This window comes from Taurulus bubalis (assembly GCF_910589615.1).
Source record: "Taurulus bubalis genome assembly, chromosome: 4".
Classification (NCBI taxonomy): Eukaryota; Metazoa; Chordata; class Actinopteri; order Perciformes; family Cottidae; genus Taurulus; species Taurulus bubalis.
Window position 1 is genome coordinate 307,985 of NC_136592.1, and position 22,248 is coordinate 330,232.

The window sequence follows — 22,248 nt, forward strand, 5'->3', positions numbered from 1 at the left end:
AAGTGAGATGATGGAACAAGGAGTTTTCCTGCGTCTGCATGTTTCTTTGAAGTAACTGAGATCCTGCAGTTGAATCACAACCTCACACGCCCAAACACGCTGAAAGAGTCTGAAGTTCCAGTCTTGAAGAACCCTTTGGTTTTAAATGGCCCGAAACACAGCAAAAGTGTTGTGACCCAATGGTTTGTGGACTGCCATTTAAAGCAAGTTTCGCGTTTGGGCTGTTACCATCTTGTTTTTTTGCTACCAGAAGTGACACAAGAGGGTGGAGCTAAGTAAGTGAAGCATACTCTGCTTTATCTTATATTTGACTCAATGGGACCATAATTTACAAAATGAACATCATGCATTGGCTTCACTTTTCAGATCTGCAGGTTGCCGCCTTGTTATCGGATGTATCAAACTGCTTTCGAGTATTAAAGGAGAACCTGCCAACCAAAGCTGTTTTTGAAAGCCCCAGTACCTGTTTGGAGAGACTTAAAAGGAATTAAAGATTTTTTCAAGGACAATATTTTATTAAGAAAAAAATGTGATTAATAATACTTTCACTGGTTAAAATAACGTTGCCGGCAAGTGGATCACATTAGAGGTCACTACTTAACTTAAACTCTATTTGATGGCTGTTTTTTGTGCTCTCTGCAGGGCGGTGTCTGATACACCCTGTCGTTAGGATCGTGTGACGACCATTTCACATAATATTTTCTAGTCTAGTATTATCTATATCATGGAAATAATTAAATTGAATACACTTTATAGTTTGAACCAGGAGCTTCATTATTTAGATCAAGTTAAGAGATTAAAGGGTTTCTGTGAAATACAACAAATGTTTCCTGAATATTAATCTTTTCCTAAAATACTGCTGGTTCGGTGCACCATAGGAGCTTCAAATGAGGATCATCATTCATTGCTTTCAGGCCATAAAAGCAAACTACACAAGTGTTGATAATACTTTTTACAATCCTCCTTCAAATTCACATGTAATGAGGATGGCACACTGTGTGATGAATACAGCATGTGTCACATTTGCGCCTGAAAAACAGGCACATGAGCAATGTACCTCCGGCACTGTGAGTCACAACCTACTCATTTCATCAAAGGGAGGACACCTATATGTTATACGACATAACCTTGAAATGTGTGTGTGTGTGTGTGTGTGTGTGCGTGTGTGCGTGTGTGCGTGCGAGAAGCGTTACCTTGCACCCATTGACTACTGGTGGTAATTGTGAAACGTTCCCCATAAGTCGACTGAAAAACACGAGAGCTCCGGGCCTCTGAGGAGGCCTTCGTCCCTGTCAACACACAAACACACAGATCACTTCCAACATGTGTGCATTTTTACTACAAACATTGAAGAACCATTGATTCTTACCTTGATAGACAGCATGACCCTCCACTGCAGAAGATGCATGCCCTTTTGTTACTATAAAGGTCCAGGGATGCCTGTAAAGGAAAAAGAGAGGAGAGATGAGGCAGGGGAAGAGAACAGGTGACATATTGGAAAGGAGAGGTGAGACGAGGAAGGGCAGAGAATGGAGGAAAAAATTGTTTGATATTAAGCCAAAATTGGAAAACACATCGATGCAGTAGGTGAAAAATGAGGAACATGTGCATTAGACTGTGCAGCCCCGTCCGTCTCAAACCGAAGGCTCCTTTGTGAGCCAGCTGCTTTACAGTCGGTGTGATAAGGAAAAAGTAGTGGCAACAGGGGAGAACTGCTCAATTAAGAAAAAAGGGTGTCAGAGAGAAAAAAGAAAATCACATAAAATTCTGACATAAAATCTATTGTTCCCTACTTTTTAGATACAATATGAAATTCATTAAATTCAACCTCACTGTGCTGCACTTTACATTTTTAACTTGAACATTGTATTGTTTAATAACAAAATCAAACAAATGTATCAGTAGTTTAACATCAACTTTGGCTGCAACGTCTTCCTCAATTACTCTTAATTAATTAAGACACAATTAATTGTTTAATGGATAAAATGTCAGAATAGTGGAAAACACATGTGATTATAATGTGTTTCTTCTCTCCAGTAGCTATCCAACTGAGGTTTTATGGATGTGCACATCACTAATAGTCAAAAATGCCCATCGCTTTTCTCCAGAAAATAATAATGATGATAATGATAATGATGATCCTAAAACCGGGCTTTAACACTAAAGGTCTTTTCACACCTACTCCAATTGGTCCAGACTTCTGAATTTTCAGTTATATCTGAATCAACATTTTTCAGGTGTGACACCTCCCCCAGACTAGGTTAGGACGTATCACTCTGGATCAAACTGAGAACCCATCTACAAACCAATGAAAAGGTTTGGTTGACATGCACTCCAATATTTAGATTATGACAATATTCCAAATTTGATATGGGTCATGTTAACAGCGTAGTCTGAGCGGATAGTCCGAATGGAGCATTTTCTGATCAAGACATGTGAACTATGTCGATAGTAAAGTAATTGAGGAACATCCTTTGGTCATGTATACAGAACATCTCAATATGGGTTATGTAGTTTACAGTCAGTGTGCGTTGTACACAAACCAACTAGACAAACGTTTGTAGCTCAAAAGAAAAGCCCATATTCCTGGTTGGAAGGAGAACATTATGATGCCCTTGGATATGAACAGTTTTGTTTTATATGCATACATATCTCAACGGCAACCTTTACAAGAAGCTGGTTGAAGGAAAGAGGGAGGCTGTGTGAACACCATTGAACAGTCCGCAACCGGTTACATTAATAAGAATATGCAGAATTTTAGGTGTGTTGCTTTAATTCTCTGTGCTGCCGCCAGCTCTTCTATGGCAGCTAGAGTAAACAAATGTGAAATTACATAATTTGGAATGTATTGGAGAGTCTACACTGTCTCATACATTCCATCTTATTAAAATGTCTCTGGGTGCGCCGCAAATTTCACAGCCTCTCTCCGGATGACACCACTGTTGGCCTGTTTGGCAACAGTGTGGAGAGAAGGCGTCAAGAGACATTAGGCAGGAATCCTTCTGTCGCCTCACCAGCCCTCCCATCCATGTGCTCTGACCTCTAAGCATCCACAACCATGGAACAAAGTGCAAATTGGGAGATGGAATGTTAACTTGTGCTCTGCCCTGATGTCGTTATGAAACCTCAGTGTTTCCAACGGTGTCCTCGGCAGCATTAAGTTCCCCAAGCCTGCCTGAAGGCTAACCACAAGGCTTACATGGCCAAGATTCACCAGCATCTTCTCTCAGCCCACAACAAGGTATCTGTCATTGTAGTTGACTAGTATTGTGCAAAACAAAACACATTCACAAGCTTGTGGTTCACTATGCCAAGTCCCATATCCAACAGTTAGTTTTTTCCTGAAAATCAAAAGAGCACAGTTGAGTCTTGTTTGAGGAATGTGTTAATGTGCAAGTCTTCCACCAAACAAACATGGTTAGAGACTGACTGGTTAGCAACCTTTTTCTCAGCAGTTGGTGGGGACCAAACCAGATGGTTTGGCATGACCTCAATAATAAATGTATAAATTCATTCACACACTTCTGACAGTATACAATTCATAAAGGTAAAATGAATGGCAGAGCTGTTGTATTAAAAATTGCAATAACTAATACAAAAGAATGCTTCAGACAATATAGTGCTGTGTGCTAATAAAAACACATTCTCCTGACATGGTGTGAGCTGAACCTATAGTTTGAAGAACTGAGCAGAGATGTTGAGCTCATAGTATTGATCAGCATGGTTTGTTACTAACAAAGTGTAGAGTGTAATTTTTTGATTATGAAGATTCATTTTGTCCTTGTTGATGATTACTGTTTCCATCACAATGGAATGTCATGATATTTCAAAATCAAATATTTCAGGAGCTCACCGAAATCCCAGAGTGCTGATGTGCTGGCTGCCCAGCCTGGAGAGGCTCTTCTTGGCCAAGTCCTCCAAGTTGTTGGAACCCTCGTCATTGACCAGCATGGCCAGTATGAGCCCCGTCTCCACACCATCCACATACTTTGCAAGGCGACGACTCTCCTCCTTACTACGGTATGTGTCAAACCTGTGGGAGTGAATGGAGGTTGAAAGAGAAGAAAATGCATTTTGAAAACCACCAACTCTCTGAAGACACTAATCTTTTCATTGTAACTGCTTCTGCCTATTAGCACTGATCTTTGTAAATTGGACTGTTGGCTTATTTGCATGGAAAGTAGGGCTGCACAATTAATCGAGTTTTAATCGCGATCACGATTTTGGCCGCCACAATTTAATGAGCATGATCGTCAGCAATATTGACGTTCAAAATACGTGCTCCGCTACATATCAAATCAAGCGCTTCCTCAAGTAACAGTTAGCCAACCACCAGGGGACAACGAGATGGGAGGTGTCATGCGTGCGCACCCTACAACAGCAGCCTAAAAAAAAGTTCTGTCTGTAGTCAACGCTGATATTAGTAGAAGAGTAGACAGACAACTAAACAGAAAGTGACGGTCACGGGTGTCGTATGAAAGGTAAATCAAATGTCAGGAGCAGAAGGCGAGTCGTTGTCTGGAAGTTTTTTGGATTTAGGGCAAGTGATGTTAACCAAGAACAAGTTGTGTCTGCGCCGCATAGCAATACAACTAACTTGTTCAACCACCTGAAACATCACCACAAACCACAATACGACGAAAACATTAATGCTAAAGCTAACGCTACCTCACTGAATCTCCGTCCATGTCCAACGTCAACCCAGAAAACAGCGACCCTGCATAGCGCGACCGCGTAACCATCCACCTCCCAAACTGAAATAACGGATGCAATTGCATTTCATTTGGCCAAAGACATGTATCCAATAAATACTGTGAGCAATGATGGCTTCAGAAATGAGACAAGAGATACGTGATCCCCTCGCGCAATTATTTCTCCAAACAGGCATTGCCTGCACTGCATGAAAAACGTCGGGGGGAAATACAAAGGGATATCGAGTATTTTGTAACTACTGACCTGATGGCATATTTCTTTTTAGTTAGACCTTTATTTTGGCTAAACATTTCATTTATATTTTGCTTCAGGTGAATAAGAATCATATACGTTTTGTTTTGATGCAAAGACGTGTACATTAGCTGGAATGTAGCACAACATGGAAGTGAAAGCAGTGCTCTGTTGATTTAATTTTGGGTGTTGATACTATTTTATTTATATTTTCCTTCTACGAGATGCACTGTGATAAGGACCAGTCTGATGCAAAGATTTGTATATTAGCCAGAATGTAGCACAACAATGGAAGTGGAAGCAGTGTTCTTGTTCATTTAAACATGAAAGCGCATTAAAAAGATGTTGTCCCTCAAATTAATGAATAATTGTGATAAATAATCGTGTTGGCAATATTGATCAAAATAATCGTGATTATGATTTTGGTCATTATCGTGCAGCCCTAATGGAAAGTGGGAGATGTCATGCCAAATGTCTGCATACAAATAGCACAGGAGAGAGAAACTATTTGCTTGGCAGAACAGTCAGGGGGGTTTCCAAGGTTTGCGCGTGCTTTGAGAATCATTTTCCTTTGAAAACCTTAACTCAGCCCGCCCACTAAAGGAGCATTTCTGATAAAACTGCACACCTGTTTTTCTTTTTCCACTGATAAAACTATATTTATAAATAATTTAAAGAAAAAAAAAAAATCAGGGAGTGCAGCTGGGTGAAATATGGAAGCTAAAATAACTACTGAGCAAAGCAGCAAAACACCACGATCACATACAAGTCGAACAACCAATGACTAGTAAAACAGCAATATTTTCTGTCTTTCCATTTATAATTATTGCTTATTTATTTAGCAGTTGACTCAGTCTGCATATTAACTGTGTGGTTTACTAAGTGCATTTTGTAGCTGTCCCCTTTAATCAGACAGAGTCGGATGACAGTAAATTAGAGAAGACTGGATACAGTCCAATGCCTTGATTCGTCCTCTAGAAATTACCATCATGTATTTACCACAATAAAAGTGTAGCTGACCTTTATTTGGAATACAAAATGTGTTGGATAATTAAGCATGAAAGTATATTAAGAATTACATCAATTTCTACATTGAATATATGTGCGTGAAACAAAGCCAGAGCCATTAGACCAACACTGGTCTCCTTCACTACAACCTTGTGGTTAGACAGTTTACTAGATGTCAGCCAACACAACATTTCGGCTCTAATTAACAGTCTCATGATTGTTCAACAGTCGAGATGCTGCTTCGAGGGGACCCTTACCTGTCATTGTGCAGCACCTCGCCGGTCTTGGGGTCGATTACGTGGATAATGATGCCTCGGCTCCCCCAGCTTCTCTGGAACAGGTAGTTGTTTTGGTTGCTCTCTCCGGGCTGGAGGGTCGTGTTGAGGAACGTCCATGACAGCTTATTTTCTCCATGGATCTCTAGTGTCCCTCCTGTTCCCACACCAATGTACTTCCTCCCAAAGTAGCTGTGTTCATTGTCACTGGCATCCAATCTAAGACCAGCATGGGAGAATTATAAACATTTTAATAATGTACGTATTTCCACAAATTACATTTGAGGAAAGAAAGTCTACTTCAGTCTTCCTGTTCATGACCTTAATGTTGACATCAGACATCTCCATATTTATGTCTTCAACAAGACTGAAAGTCTATAGCCATGCTAGCAGCTCAGTGAGGTAGCATTTAGTAGTACAGCCATATCAGCCGTGGTAGTAGTAGTAGTAGTACTACGGGTAGGAGCAGTAGTAGTACTACGGGTAGCAGCAGTAGTAGTACTACGGGTAGCAGCAGTAGCAGCAATGGTAGTAGTAGTAGCAGCAGAAGCAGTAGTAGTAATAATAGGATTAGTAGCAGTAGTAGTAGGGGTAGTAACTGTAGCAGTAGTATTAGTAGCGGAAGTAGTTGCAGTAGTAGGTGCAGTTGTAGTAGTAGTAGTAGTAGTAGTATCAGCAGGATAGTAGCAGCAGTAGTACCAGTAACAGTAGAAGTAGCAGTAGCAGTAGAGTAGCAGTAGAAGTGGTAGTAGTGTGCAGTAGAAGTAGCAGTAGCAGTAGAGTAGCAGTAGAAGTATAGTAGCAGTAGAAGTGGTAGTAGTGTGCAGTAGGAGTAGCAGTAGGAGTTGCAGTAGTAAAAGTATTAGTAGTCGTGGTAGCATGTAGTAGTAGCAGTGGTAGTAGCAGTAGTTGTAGTCAAAGCAGTGGTAGTAGTAGTAGTGTGTTGCAGTATTAATAATAGCACTAGTTGTGATAGTAGCAGTAGATTTTTTATCGTCCCGATCAAAAACGTCGATATATATTGATAAGAAAAATGCGGACAATTCGTGTCCCTGTACACAAAACCAATAGATTTCCTTTTGTGACGATTTCACAAACTGCGTTAAGACTGTTGGTTTTTCATGCTGGACTTCCTACCTTCCATAAAGGGAGATGGTGAGGTTGCCTTTATAAGGACAGGCTGGGCTTCCAATGTGCAGTTCTCCCTTGTTCCCAATCAGAATGTGTTTTGTTCGAAGCAGTATGGCCCGGTTGGTGTCAGCAATCACCAGCTTTCCTAAAGAGGAGAGAGAGGGGTGATATTGATGAAGCCTCCTGGCAGGTCATTCATGCCCCAGTGCCTTCAGACCCGTCATACCATTTAAGGCCCTGGACTCAGTTTGTCCACACAGACAAAATGGCGACGTGAGTTGTACTCCTTCATCACCGACACTGCCTCACAACACAGAAGACTTGCCGTTGTTTCCACTTGAAGCACAAACATGTATTCGCTTTCCTATCTTCTTTAAATGGCCTTCCCTCTGCATCAATCTCTCTCTTCTTGGACATTTGTGGATTATTTGTCGATCTTTTTCAACCTAATCATATCAACGCCGGTACACTGCTTTTTCGCGGTAGGATTCTGTTCATTCGCGGGTCATAACATTGACATGCATTGTGGGAGATGTAGTCTAAGGTCACTGTACAGCAGCATAAGCTTTAATTTTAAGACAATCTTTCAAGCTGTGGCGGGCCAAGTACAATAAAATGATGTGGCTGGCCTTGAGTTAACGTTCTGCCCCCCCGCGGGCGTCCTTTTCTGGACATTCTAGTGTACACTGTACCCCCTATTTATAGTTCGGTACAAGTTCGGTACGAGTGCCATATGTGTATGGAAACCTACGATTCTTATTCTTGTGATTCCAGCTGTGTAACCCGTTTCAAGATCAGACCACCACAGCAGCTACAAACGAGACAGCAAAATCCAGGCAACTCACCGATGACGCCTCATATTGATCCATAAATCCATAACATGCCAACAAAAACGGCGTTGTTACATCGTAAAGGTCCAATAAAAATAAATCCCATAAAAGATTTAGTCCAAAACACGTGATTACATCCATAAATATCCACCAACTGGCGTTGCATTATTTCATATCAGCTGGAAGATATGAAAGAAAAACTGAATTTTTTTTTGCATGGGAGCACAGCTACAAACTCGGCACCAAAATGTCCGCCAAAATCTAAGCTTTACAATGAGACCCCACTTGAACCAATAGGAGCTTCATGTCCTGACTAACAGGCTACATTACCCAACCAGAAGCTACGTTGAAGTTCAGGCTCAGCCTCTATTTTCTTACGTGGCTCAAGCCTGTCACGTCGTACAGCTCAGATGACAGGCGTTTCGTACAGCCAATGAAATTGCCTAAAAAACGGGACTAAAAAAGAGGGAGTGGAGATGATCCCAACAGGCTTCAGCTTCACCAGAACAGACTTCTGCTCATAGATCCTCAGTCTGTCATTGAATCAGCATAAAATGCATTTATACTTCATTTTCTCTGTGTCAGGAATACTGTTAGTAAATATGAATAGTACCTCTATAAGTTTGCAAGACTATAAGCCTTTTTAATAGGTATATAGTATATATATCATGAATATTTTCAGTCTCAAAATGAAAAAACGCCTAGACATTTCATTAGAAAAACATGTGTAAAATATTCATTTTCTATGATATTGTAATCAACTTTTTACTTAGACTAGAAAAGGCTTCAGGCTATGTTCCCATTGTGTTTTCCAGTCCATAAGTCCCATTTATAGTCATCTACAGGCATCTATTTACAAATAAATGTTCAGGCGGAAACAAAACCTTATACTTTAGTGTGTTCAAACTCATATAACTCAGTGTCAGCAGCACTTAAAGTGATTCTGACTATTGAGGGGAAAAAGCTTCAGATTGTTACCTTTCAAAAGAGACCAAGACCATGCATTTACTCCAAATAGTTCAAGTACAGCTTGCAATTTACTTTGGGTATACCTGTATAGGCGTTTTTCGTCAAATTTTACAGGAATGTTAAGAGGTTAAAGCCTGGAAAAAGCACCTTCATTTCAAAACCTTAGCATTAAAAGAAGCGTATATTCCATGATATATAACTATTATATTATAATCCCTAATGTATCCATGACATGCCCTTAAACGTAATTTAAAATCCATTATTAATGGGTATTTTCTTTAACTATTGGGATTCTCTGTTTCATTTGTGATTAGTGAAGAAGAGGCTGGGTTGGTGGAAGCTGTTGCAGCAGTTAGTACTGTTGACATGTAAAATCAGAGTAATAGACTAAACTGACAGCCTGGTTCTCTTCACTGAGTAGGTTTGGATGTTACTAATGTGCTGGTAGCCAAACATATGATGTACCTATAAGCCAATGATACCGAGCATGAAGAAAACAGCTGACCATCAGCTGATGTGAGTATGACTTCTGTGCTCTGCCTTCAATGAATTCTCTGTTGAGCAGTTACTGACAGTGAAATAAAAATAAAAAAACATGTTGTAAAAGGGGTTAATACTGTGTCCCTATGTTAATTGTTTACTTATCTCTTTTGCTTATCTTAAAATTAAAATGACTTTAATTTCCCTACAGTACATTACAGTATTTCTGTATTATCTTGAACTCAGGGAAATACACTTCTTTGCATCCAATCAAATGTGATTTAGGGTAACTAGCTGGCTTCACCCATTTTATAAAACAACACTTGGCAGTTATCTTCTGGGTCAAAGCAAGCATTGCAATATCTTTGAAGGAAAAAAAAACTGTGTGTGCTTCCAGAAAAACATGGTTTAGGTCTAATTAATACATTTTGTCCTCATCCTCCTGCGCCTTATCAAACAATGTGGGTAGTCTGACAGACTGTTTGTCAGTGGATGTAGTCACCATGACGAAGCCCATTGATTTGTGGTCTACTTGTTTGAAGCCTCCTGTTAGGTCATTTTGCTCTCGCCATCTTGGTTTTTGAAGAAAACGAAGCGGTAACGTGTCAATCATTAGGTAGCCTCGCCGTAAAGCCTACTCTGCTTAATGGTCTATTTGACTCTAAATGGACCATCATTTACTAAATGAACATCATGCTGTATTGAAGAAGACTTGAAACTAGAGGTTGAGACCATAAACTTTCCAAGTGAGAAATAAAGTCATTTTCTTATAGACTTCTATATTGTCAGATGGACATGAGAGAGAATGCAGCATTGGCTTCACTTTTTATAGAACTGTGTTTGCCGCTTGGCTTTTCTACAGCATAATATCTCTATCCCTCCATATCAAGCTATTGTCAAACTCACATTCAAGCAGCCTATTTAAATCAAGGATTTGATTGAAATCCCTCCATAATGATATCACATCCAGAAATTCTGTTTGACTTAGAAATATGTCACATCTCTAACTACCATTTCACTGTGACTTTAAAAAAGAATAAACATGAGATGGAATTGTCTAGCGTACCTCCACTAAGAATCTCAATGGAGTGGACCGTAGCCGAAGTTGTGAGGAGGACCTTCCTGCCATAACTGATTGTAACACGGTGGTCTTCACTGTGTCCCGGCATCCATGGCTGCAGTCCTGGCTCCTTATCTGGACACACTGAAGGAGACATAAAATATACCAACATTTAACTTCTAAAGATAAACTGTGGTTGAAAGTAACTAAGTGCATTTACTCAAGTACAAGTACTTAAATATAATTACTTCACTTGAGTATTTACATTTTATACTAATTCATACTTCTATCTACTGCATTTTTTGCGAAAAATAACGTACATTTTACCCAACTAAAACATACATTTAACAGCTACAGTTGCTGGTTACTTTTGAGAACTAGATTCTATTCTATACGCAGCCCTCCAGTCCCTCTAATGTGAATGAATCAAAACTAATTGATGGAACACATTCAGCTACTTTTAAAGCAGAGGGTACTTTGTACAGCATACACTGTAGCCTCAGGACACAATTTCGAGTTTGTGTCAGTCCCTTGAATGTAACTAAATCAACACATCATAGGTTGATGAAATCATCAGTATTAGTACCTCAGCTTGTCTCTGCTGATCTGATATTTGTATTCCTTGTCTACTATCTACTGTAACTTTCTCAGGTCCTCTACTATCTAAATGGGGATAAAATAACACAACACACAAGGTTATTGGATTGCTCACTCAACAAGATAAAGAGTGACTGCCATTGTCAGCATAGCACGGAGACACTGTGTGTAAATGTCCAGTCTGCCCACTAGAGTTTCAATCAATTGTTCTCTGGTGTGTATGTGGTGGTTACCTCATCTCCTTTGCCACCTAATGGATCCGTCAATGGCATTGACTGGCCAGGGACCTGAATTGTCAAGTAGATTTCCCAGAGGGCTAACACAGATTGATAGGTGGTGACGTGCAATCAGCTGGCTTCTCCTGTTTGGCTCTGGAGTGTCTGCTGTCCTGCTCTGACTCTGAGACATTATTCCCTATACCCTTCTCAATTATATCAATAAGCTATCCATCTTAGCACAGTGAGTCTAGTAACACTAGCATTGTGTCCAAGTCCCATACTACTTTGCATACTGAGTGTCAAGCTTTGTCAAGCTTTATTCTTGACCTTGGAAATAACAATGCAATAATATTTGACAAAACCCATCTTAACTCAAAGTAGACATACTGGTGTTTTCCTGAGCTTAATTATACGGAGATAGCTTTGAGATAGTATACGTAACCTAAGGGTATACTTTTGGTTATAAGATAACAGGTATCATACATGGGGTGAGATGGTGACCCCTATCTCTGCTCATAGATGGTATCTGATGGTGAATGTTCTACTCTGTGTCCATCTGTCCACCAACTCCTGATAAATTACCTTTGAACTCGTCTCGTGGATGTAAGCTGTGGTCTGGTGTTAACAAAAAGCTAATGTCTTTTTCCTTTGTTCATTCACTCGATTCTCCAGTCTCTTGTCCTGCTGTTTCCTGGACTGCCCCTAGCTGTTATATGTGATGTCATGATCATTTCCACAGGAATTTGGCCAATTTAGCAGTTCACAGGTTGACAACTTGGCCATCTCTATTACAACTGAGAAAACTCTAGCCGCTGAAGACCATCAGAAACGGTTGAACGATTGTTTTCGTCAAACTACTGTGCAATTAGCACCAACCCGTGGCGGTGCATGGTACGATGTTTACGCAATGTTTCTATTAACATCTCCGCGATAAAACGGCACAGAAATATGGTTTAGATGTTGCCGGACACTCAAGACTCTTCACTTCTGCGTCCTTATTCTCATGAGATCGTACGTGATTCACACAGCGAGCTCTGAGCATGGACGTGCCTTTGACGTTTGTGTCGAGCTCTGCTTTTCACCGTGATTTGTTGATTCATGTGTTCATCGACATTTTGTGTCTGGAACTAACCAATGAATCACTAAGGACCTACCCACCTTACACTGCAAAAAACACTGCATTTTCAGCTCAGATCAGACCAGCTGTTCAGTACGACCAGCTGTAAAGAATACATACTACATATACACACAGAGTACATACTTTGTTCTTGTTCTGAAACATGCACATCGTGTAAATATTTTTTTTTTTTATGTATAGTACATATTTTTTCAATCCCTGGTCTCCCCATAGTCCGCATGTCAAAGTGTCCTTGAGCAAGACACTGAACGCCCAGTTGCTCCCCGGGCGCTTCACGGCAGCACACTGCTCCTTAATTACTAAGTATGGGTTAAATGCAGAGAATAATTTCCCCAAGGGGATTAATAAAGGATTTTTTTTTCTTTCTTTCTTGTTCTGAAAACTGTTCATGAAAACAGACTCAAATATATAGTAAATATTTTGTTTGAAAATAAAAACTGTTGTAATGTTAATTTTTTCATTTGCACACACCCCATGAAGCTTAATCTGTAGTATGAGGTCATTTCTCAGTCCCATTCAAGTAGTGACAGACAATACTTCTAACAAAATGTGGTATTAGACATGTACAGTATTTACATGCATCTACCATTGTATTCATATATTCCACTGCTTTCGTGAAACTAAGACCTTTGGTAAACCAATTTCAAGCACCAAAACAGTTATCCACATGACTAAAATGATGTTTTCACTTGAGATTTTAAGAGTTTCAAAAATCAAGCTCCAATTTTTCAGCTTTGGGGCCATATTATCTCTTTACACTGTGCCTTAGGACAATGGTGCCTCATTGTATAGAGAGCTGGGATTATTCTGTAAATGTTGATATACAACACATGGGTATGTATGCAAGTGCCTTTTAAAAAGGTGAATTTAAGAAATTATGTAAAATCGAGAAAATGACCTCAGACCTCAGGAAGTTCCTTGACATTCAGCGACCAAGTGGAAAACCTGGAGAAAACTTTGGGTTACTCAACGTAACCCCCGTTCTTTGATAACAGAGTGAGGTGTTTCACTATGGGAAGCGCTCGGCGTGACCAACTAAGGAAGCTCCAATGACACCACGTCTGTCAGTGACAGACAGGTCGAACTGTGCTGGGGCCCCGCCCCCTTATATTATCACAGTCGACCGCCCCTCGCAAATCATTCTAGACCAGATTTCTTTCCGTGTCAATGCAAGGAGGGGTGGGTTGGTGAAACACCTCACTCTGTTATCAAAGAACGGGGGTTACGTTGAGTAACCCAAAGTTCTTCTTCTAACTTCGTTCGGTGTTTCACTATGGGAGATAGAGACCGCTCCCGGATTGCATGAATTTCCTGAAGCCAAAATTGTTTAGCCCGGTAATGACTATCACAGGGACTCTGGCGCGTTGGCCTCTAGCACAGCATGTGCTAAGGACGGCCCTGAGACATCGAGCCTGTAAAACCTTACAAAAGTGTGAGGCGTAGCCCAGCTCGCTGCAGCACAAATATCTTGCACTGGAACACCCTTGAACAGGGCCCATGAAGTGGCCATATGCCTTGTGGAATGAGCCCTCAAACCCTTGGGGGGCTGCAGACCCTTACAACTATAGGCTAGAGATATGGCCTCTACAATCCAGTGGGACAGCCTCTGGCGGGACAATGGCTTGCCTCTGTGAGGAGTGGCCCAGGACACGAACCGTTGATCTGCTTTCCTGAAAACTGCCGATCTACTCACATACATATGCAGTGCTCGCACCGGACATAATGTGTTAAGCCTTTGCTCCTCCATGAGCCTTTGCTCCTTTTCCCCCACCTCCAAAAAGGAGGTGGGTGAAAAGCTGCGAGCTCCACCGTGGGACATCTGTACGCTGACTCCACCACCTTAGGCACAAAGGCCGGGTTGGGCCGCATACAGACCTTGGCGAGCCCAGGAGCAAACTGCAAGCAGGAAGGTCGAATGGATAAAGCCTGCAGGTCACTCACATGCTTTGCTGTGGTTAAAGCCAAAAGCAACACTGTTTTGAGTGAAATAAACTTCATCTCCACCGCCTCCATAGGCTCAAATGGGTGTTGAGAGAGGGCCTCCAACACCACCAATAAATCCCAGAGAGGAACCAGGGTCTTGAAACTGGGAGTTTACGGCGAGCACCTTTCATGAAACGACATACTAAAAGATGCTGCCTCACCGGCTTCTCTCCAAAGCCTAAATGACAGGCTGATATAGCCGCCAAATACACTTTAATAGTAGAAAAGGCCTTACCCGTGTCTACTAAATCTTGCAAGAAACACCGTAGGTCCACTACTGAACACTGGAAAGGAATGATGTGCCTCGAACGGCACCATCCCTCAAAAACTCGCCATTTACAACTGTAAAGAGAGCGAGTGGAGGCGGCCCTTGCACTCTGAATGGTGTCGATGACCCGCTGCGTTTAGGTTCCACCTCTCACAGGCCAAGCCCAGAGCGCTTTTCGGTCTGGGTGAGGGTGGTAGATCTCCCCGCCTGCCTGGGAAAGAAGGTCCCTGCGTATGGGGAGAGGCCACGGCTCGTCCGCCAGGAACTGTATTATTTCTGCCACCCAATGCTTGCACGGCCACCGTGGCGCGATCAGGATTAGCGACAAGCCCTGTTCTCTCACCCTGTCTAGAGTCGGGGAGATTAGGCTGAGTGGGGGGAATGCATAGAGCATCTATCCCCAGTGGTGCATTCTTGTCCGATAGGGAGACAGTGAGTTTTTTCTAGCGAGGCGAAGAGATCTACGTCTGCTTGGCTGTATTTCTGCCAGACTTGCTTCACCACCTGTAGGTGAAGAGTCCACTCTCCGTACAAAGGGTTTCCTCGGGACAGAAGATCTGATCACCCCTGTTGCCCGAAGGGACAGGAGCCTGGTGCTGCTCCACATGATCAACTTTCGAGCCAACCTGTGTAACTGTAGTGAGCGAGTGCCTCCTTGGCGGTTCCCTATTCTCCTCCCCTTGAACGTGAGGGGGGAGAAACTGCAAAAGTACCCCCGGAGCAAAACCACCGGGGACTTTGAAACATGAACTTGGGGGTTTGGTCCTAAGCAAGGCCGGTTAGATTGTGCGCTTCTTCTTCCCTCCCCCGGGGTGGGACGGGCGGTTCTTTGCTGCCGTGGCCGCAAAGGAGTGTTTTCCCCAGGTCTTAGGGTTTTCCGCCCGAGGCTGCTGGTTAGTCGGCTGACCTGCTGCCTGTCTGTGAGGTCTGGCCCCTCTCTGTCTACCCCTTGTAGCTGCGGCTGTAGCTGCAAAGCTAGCCCTGGGTACCTGTGGGGTACGAGGGACGGGCTTCCGGGGTAAGCAGAGGTTAAAGGATTTGCATTCCTGTTTCCTGAGGGTGCTGGCTTCCCTCATTTTTTCCAGAGCAGAACCGAACAGACCTTTGGTTGGGTCATACGCCGCATCCATCACCTCTGTTCTCTGCATATCACTGAGGCCTGAGAGATTTAGCCACAGGGCCCTCTCACCTGAGACCGCAAGGCCCATTACACGGCCGCAGCCTTGCACTGCACCGCGTGAGGAGCGGAGGATGAGATCATTCACCACACAAATCTCATCCCATAGGGCTGGATTAGGTGAACCTGAGTCCAGCTGCCTGCCCATCTCCTCCAGGACTTCTCCCTGGTACGCGGGCAGCAGAGTCATCGCATTTAGCGAGCACACTGACTGTGCTGCATAGCGGTACATTCTCTGCAAAATGGAGGCGGTCAGGCGCTCCGTTTTATTAGGCAAAGAAATGTTTGAGGAAGCTGAGAGAGAGCGGCGGTCCGGGTGGAGATGATAAGCCACGGATGTCTCCACTCCTGGTGGTCCAGCCAGAACCAGCTCTCCCATCCCTTTGACTTCCAGTTTAGAGTAGCCTTTGGTAGGAAGCTTGCTCTTAAATGGACTGGACCAGAACCTGGCCATTTCCTTCATGCAGACAGGTACTGCTGGCAGAAGTTGTTTTGATGGCGGTTGGGCTGGTGGCAGCCTTTTACCGTCATATAGGTCTCTTTCCCCCCCTGTAGCATCTTGGGCTGCTGGCCATTGTATGCCCAACTTGGACGCGGCTCGCGTGCAGACTTTTTACAAGTTGCTGTCCCCTGGGGGAGCAACTTCGGATGCACTAGGGGGTCTGGACAGCTTGATAGGAAATGTGGAGTCCTCCTCCTCATCATCCATGTCGTCTATGTTGAGGAGGTCAGAGTTAGCATCGCCCTCTGCGTCCTCACCACCCGGCTCCAGTTCGAGAAGCTCCTCGAAAATTGGAGGCATATTCGGGGACTCAGCGTCCATCATGTCCGCCCAGCTCAAAGAGGCTTGCAGCAGATGTGTGCTGGTCGTTGCTCTTGGGGCGGTTCCCGACAGGCACGTGTCCTGCTTAGGGGATACCACTACTCTGAGCCTCCCTTCCAGGACCTTCTCCGGCATTGACGCACAGTGCAGACATGACTGTGGGTCCGCCGGCGATGTCTGAGCGTGTTTAGCGCCCATGCATGCTATGCACATCGGGTGAGGGTCCCTGCCCGAGATGGATGCCCCGCATGACGCAGGGCATAGGCGGGATGCAGCCTCTTTTGCCTTCGGTTCTGACCCTTTGGTGGGGGTAGCGGCCGACATGGCAACTGAGAAGGAAGGGAAATATATGAACAATTAGCCTCACTTAGTGTTAGCCTGACGGTGAATTGCTCTAGCAAACGGGGTTTAGCCCGCTAATAGTGTGCCGTGAGAGTTCGCTCGTCGTGACACGTTAGCGGAACTCCGGGCACTCGGCTCGACTAGCAAACAAATGCTAACCGAGACATGGTAGGCTCGCCGTAACGCGTTAGCCAGAGATAATAAAGTTACAGTCAACGACGACACCGGTAAACAAACACCGGGTAGTCGGGAGAACAGCTCAACTTGACGCGGACACTGCCTAAATACTATGTAGTGTCTAAATATACTTCTCACGAAGTACTTACCCAGCAAATCCAGACTAGAGCCAGGAACTGCGTTCGGTGACGTGTCCTTACGGTTCGTTTGTGAACTGTTAAGCAGAAAACTCAAGCTAGCCAAGATAACCTGAGGGAGCTATAATAGTTTCTTCACGGGAAGAAAGCGAGAATGATTTGCGAGGGGCGGTCGACTGTGATAATATAAGGGGGCGGGGCCCCAGCACAGTTTGACCTGTCTGTCACTGACAGACGTGGTGTCATTGGAGCTTCCTTAGTTGGTCACGCCGAGCGCTTCCCATAGTGAAACACCGAACGAAGTTAGAAGAAGAACGCTATAGCTGTCTGCTGGCGTTACGATCACTGGCCGCCTAACTCAAAATGTGGACGTTAGAGTGTATATCGGCAATTATGCTAGATATGCAAGTTCACGGTAGCACAGCTGTTATTTAATTAGTTATTTTGTTTATGTAAAAATACTGTATTGCATAAAAATACAACAAACACTTACAGCGAATTAGTGGGAGCCCTGAGCTTGTTTCTCTGCAACGAGCCGGTCCCATCTCGGGGTGACGGGAGTCTACTCCGTAACGTAAACCTTTAGTTCAGTCTACTCCGTAATTTAAAACCTGCTTCACAAAGACAGGATGTTGAAATGGAAGCAGGGTTTTCAGAGCTTTTTTGCAATCTCAGTATATTCTGCCTTGATTTTAATCCAGAACACCGGAAGATTTGAAACGTACATTTAAGTTAAATTTTTGGGGTAGCGTATCATGCGACCTCTTGACATGTGTGGTTGGGGACCGCTGGTCTAGAGCACGTACCCCCTGGAGTGCCTTCACATCTCAAATGGGGTACGTGAAGGAACTCCAGGGGGTACGTGAGATAAATTAGCATAAATTCAAAAATCCTTTAAAAATAGTTATATAATACATATTTAATACAATATAGGTGTAAAATCATGAACTGAATTGTATATATTCTATAATTAATCAGACACTGATGTATAGAATTTTTCTTTCAGACAAAAATGCTTTGTTAGGGGGTCCTTTTTCCACAGGGGATATATCACTGAAAAAAGGTTGAGAACCACTGGTCTAGAGGGACCCCTGTTTATATATCACGGTGGTTTTGTAACCTTTCACTAAGTTTCAGCAGATTTATTGGTGGTCACTTAACTTAACGCTTTCCTTCTAATTTATTGTTTACTAGTGCTGCTTTTATTTTATGCCACAAAAAAAACAACAGGGGGAATAAAGACTCCAAAGTGTTACACCTGTTTTCTTCACAACTCTAATTACAGAAAAGGATAATAACTGACTGAGTGGATGTATTATAAGCTACCACTGTTTACGCCGTGTTGTGTTCATGCTCTGAGCTTCTTCAGGGTAGCCCAGTCCAAAAACACCATAGCTCACAGTTTAACTCATGATTCCACCATCTGGCAGTACATTCGACAAACAGTGTACTGTGGCTTTATATTGTTTGTTTGATACACATCACCATGGGAGCAAAAATAAAAAAATATAATAATTTAAGTAGAAATATTGCAACTCAACAACAATGTAAAAGGAATGAAATATTAACCAACCAGAAAACTAAATCCTATTGAGGAGATCTGGGTGCTGAATCCTATAGAACATAATTATTAATTGGGCTGCACTACGATATTAATTAAAATGTTTAAATTAATTGTTCTATCAGAGTGAATAAGAGGATTAAGAGACAGTTTAACTGGTCATAAAGTTGCAAAAATCCAGCTTCCACACAATTTGTTTTTCAGAGTTGCCCATGAGGGGAAGATGGAATTAAATGCAATCACCCAATTCCAATCAGGGATGCTCTGGCAGTGCAGGCTGGAGATGTCAAAACACCACTGTGCAACTTTTTGTGTTGAAGGACTGAAAGATAAGGGTAAAAATCTTCTGATTTTATGCCAATCTCATTTGCAAGTGGCTCCTGGCTAAAACAGCAGCGTAACATGTTCTCAAGCAACACATAAAAAACACACACATTATAAGCAAACATTTCACAAAAAGACAACACAGACTTAAAGACAACCAGCAAATTGCATCAACCAATGTCATTCGGCCCTCTTAGAAATACTCTTAAATGATTATTGTGATTGTCTTGCATTTACATACCGTTATGATATGAGTTGTCCATGTTAAACATAGTCAAAGTAACAAAACTTGATTTGAACATATGTAAAAATGCTCCCTGCAAATCACATAAATAATTCTGCTCTGAAAGCTTCGTTTGGAACGGGTTGTTTTTTCTTTCCCGACAAAAAGACTTAATTTGCTCGTGAATGTCCATAAATTGACCTGTGCTCTGGGCCGCATCTCCATGTTCAGAATGCCCCAGGCAGCAAGAGTAGGGTTAACTTGTGACTCTGTGACAGTGCTATATTTTATGTCCCCAATTTGTAGAAGAGCACAATAAACAATAAAACACAGAACAAAGTAAATAACAAAATACCATGATCATTATCTATGCATAAATCATACATAGATTATTTTTGTACAACCTTATTATTATTGTTTTGCTCTCTTTCGTTCTCACTTGCATCTTCTACTTGGCCTTCTGTGAGAGTATTTTGTAGTGTAATCCAAAGCCTTTTTGACGGCGGGAACTTTCCTCAGCAACTAGGAACCTTTTTGATATACTCATTGTGTTACGACCGCAGGGACTAGTGGTCCTAAACTAAGTTCCTCTGCAGCAGGATGTGATGTTTCACACTTGTGTCTGAAGAGGTAACAGTCACAGTTTGTTTGTATATATCAGTTGCCCTGAGAGGAACATTATGCTCATTAATTCATACAGAAATATGTCTTAATAAACTTCCAAGGTAGGTTGACTTAGTTTTAAAATGTACGCTCACAACAAAACTAATTGGTTAGGCTTCAGAAAACTGTTAACTGATAACTGATAAAGTTAACTGATTAAGTCCAGACGTTATGTAACAAAACTATGTTGACTTGGTTTCACACAGGATACAAACTGCAGTATCCTGGGAGAAAGTTCTGCGTTGGTTTGACCCATCTAACCTTCCCTCTACACAGACTTAAAGAAAGAAAAGTGATGCTTTGGCAATATTTTCTTTGTTACACGCATTCCAAAAAAGCATGTTAAATTGAATATAAAAAAAAGCTATGCTACATCTAGGCAGTGCTCACAGCACGGAAATAATTTAAATTAAAAGGCTGAACACTGCTGTGTTTGCGTTGACATAAAATGGGTTATAGCACGTTATGTGTGTTTTAATTTTTCTGCTGAAGATTACTTGATACCAGCCCAGTGGTCCACTTAAAACAGACACAGGGTGTTAGGTATGACAATTTGAGATATTATCCCTTGTGGTGCATCATAGTGGAAGAAAACCAATTCTGTGTGTTTAAAGCCTCTGATGGTTATGAGGCTGTTCTGTAGGATACATGGTTGTTTTACATTCCTCATCATGTAAGTCCGTCTCCCCCTCATCCTGCAGGTCATGAACCCAACTGCAACCTTGGTCTTGTTAATCTTGGACCCATCGTTGCCTAACATGTCTCTTGGCAAAGTTACGGAGCAAACTGACATGTTGTGAAATGATGAAGGTTACATTTTAAATTTAAATTTGCCAGAGCATAGGGACTAGGCTGCTTTGCTCGGCTCGATACCCGAAGAAGACATCTACTTTTCCTTGCGCAAAGGACCCAGTCTTGCTGTTCAGATCAGTGAAGGCAAACACCAGAGCGCTCTCTCTGTTAAGGCTCTCCTCTCATCCTTCAACTGTTCACCTGTAAATCCATAAGACCCGAGCGCCACTGTCACCCTGTCCCAACTAGAATACCAGTTTTATGCCTCCACCAACCAGTCATGTTGCAATTTACATCAATGTCTGCCCAAAATGTCATCACTTCAAACACAATGTTGTAGGATAAGGTGATAAAGACAACAGATAACTGACTGGAGAGCAGGAAAAACTGCAGTAAGTAGACATTGTAATGACAAGGCAAAAATGATTAAAACACAAAAACATGGAATATCTATGTTTGAAAGTTGTTTGCGTTATGTGTCATTTGCTCCTAAATATTAGACTTGTTTTTTGATCAAGACACTGACATGAATAATTTAGTTGATCAGTGAAAACCCAATTTACCCACCCTTTTATTTAAAAAGCTGAATTTTCATTCATGTCTTTAGTTGAACGACATGAAATATGAATGTTTAGCTAAGATTTTTATCTTGCCTTCGAACACCCATTTCTTGTTCAACACTAGTAATGTGAATCCGTTTGATATAGTGTTTTATAGGGTGATATAATTGTATTTCATGTAAATGCCAAGTGTCCTCAGCCAATTGTTTTTGAGAAAATAAAGAGAAGTAAAAAGAAAAAAGAAACATGTCCTTAACTCACCTGCTTGGATGCTGGGGAGCAGCAGAGCTGCCAGAAACATGGCACATGTCTTCATCTCTCTCAGCCCGCTGCTGACCAACTTTACACCTAAGGCCTTGGAAGGTTGCTTCAGACCTCCCAGTGGGCGTCACTTCAGAGGGGATTTCACAGTGGATATGCCAAGTTCACAGCGAGAGGCCACCACAGGCACCTAGAACATCACATTGAAATGCAAAGGACTCAGCAAGAGATGTACAAATAGGTGACTCCCTGTTGGACAAGCATGTCATACAGTGGCGTCGTCTTTCAGAACACTATCTGTTGGTTT

At 42.3% G+C, this 22,248-nt stretch overlaps 1 protein-coding gene across 1 annotated transcript in view; it reads right to left on the reverse strand.

The window, feature by feature from the left end:
• cemip (cell migration inducing hyaluronidase 1) overlaps positions 1–21,996 on the reverse strand; it is a gene marked incomplete at its 5' end in the record, with an annotated part of 138,084 nt that extends 116,088 nt beyond the window's left edge. Inside the window, 7 exons of the mRNA XM_079217571.1 lie at positions 1,194–1,289; positions 1,370–1,440; positions 3,854–4,033; positions 6,210–6,446; positions 7,365–7,503; positions 10,704–10,841; positions 21,942–21,996. Coding sequence (XP_079073697.1) covers positions 1,194–1,289; positions 1,370–1,440; positions 3,854–4,033; positions 6,210–6,446; positions 7,365–7,503; positions 10,704–10,841; positions 21,942–21,996 — 916 coding nt within the window. The remainder of the gene's footprint in view (positions 1–1,193; positions 1,290–1,369; positions 1,441–3,853; positions 4,034–6,209; positions 6,447–7,364; positions 7,504–10,703; positions 10,842–21,941) is intronic.
• Positions 21,997–22,248: the final 252 nt, after the last annotated feature.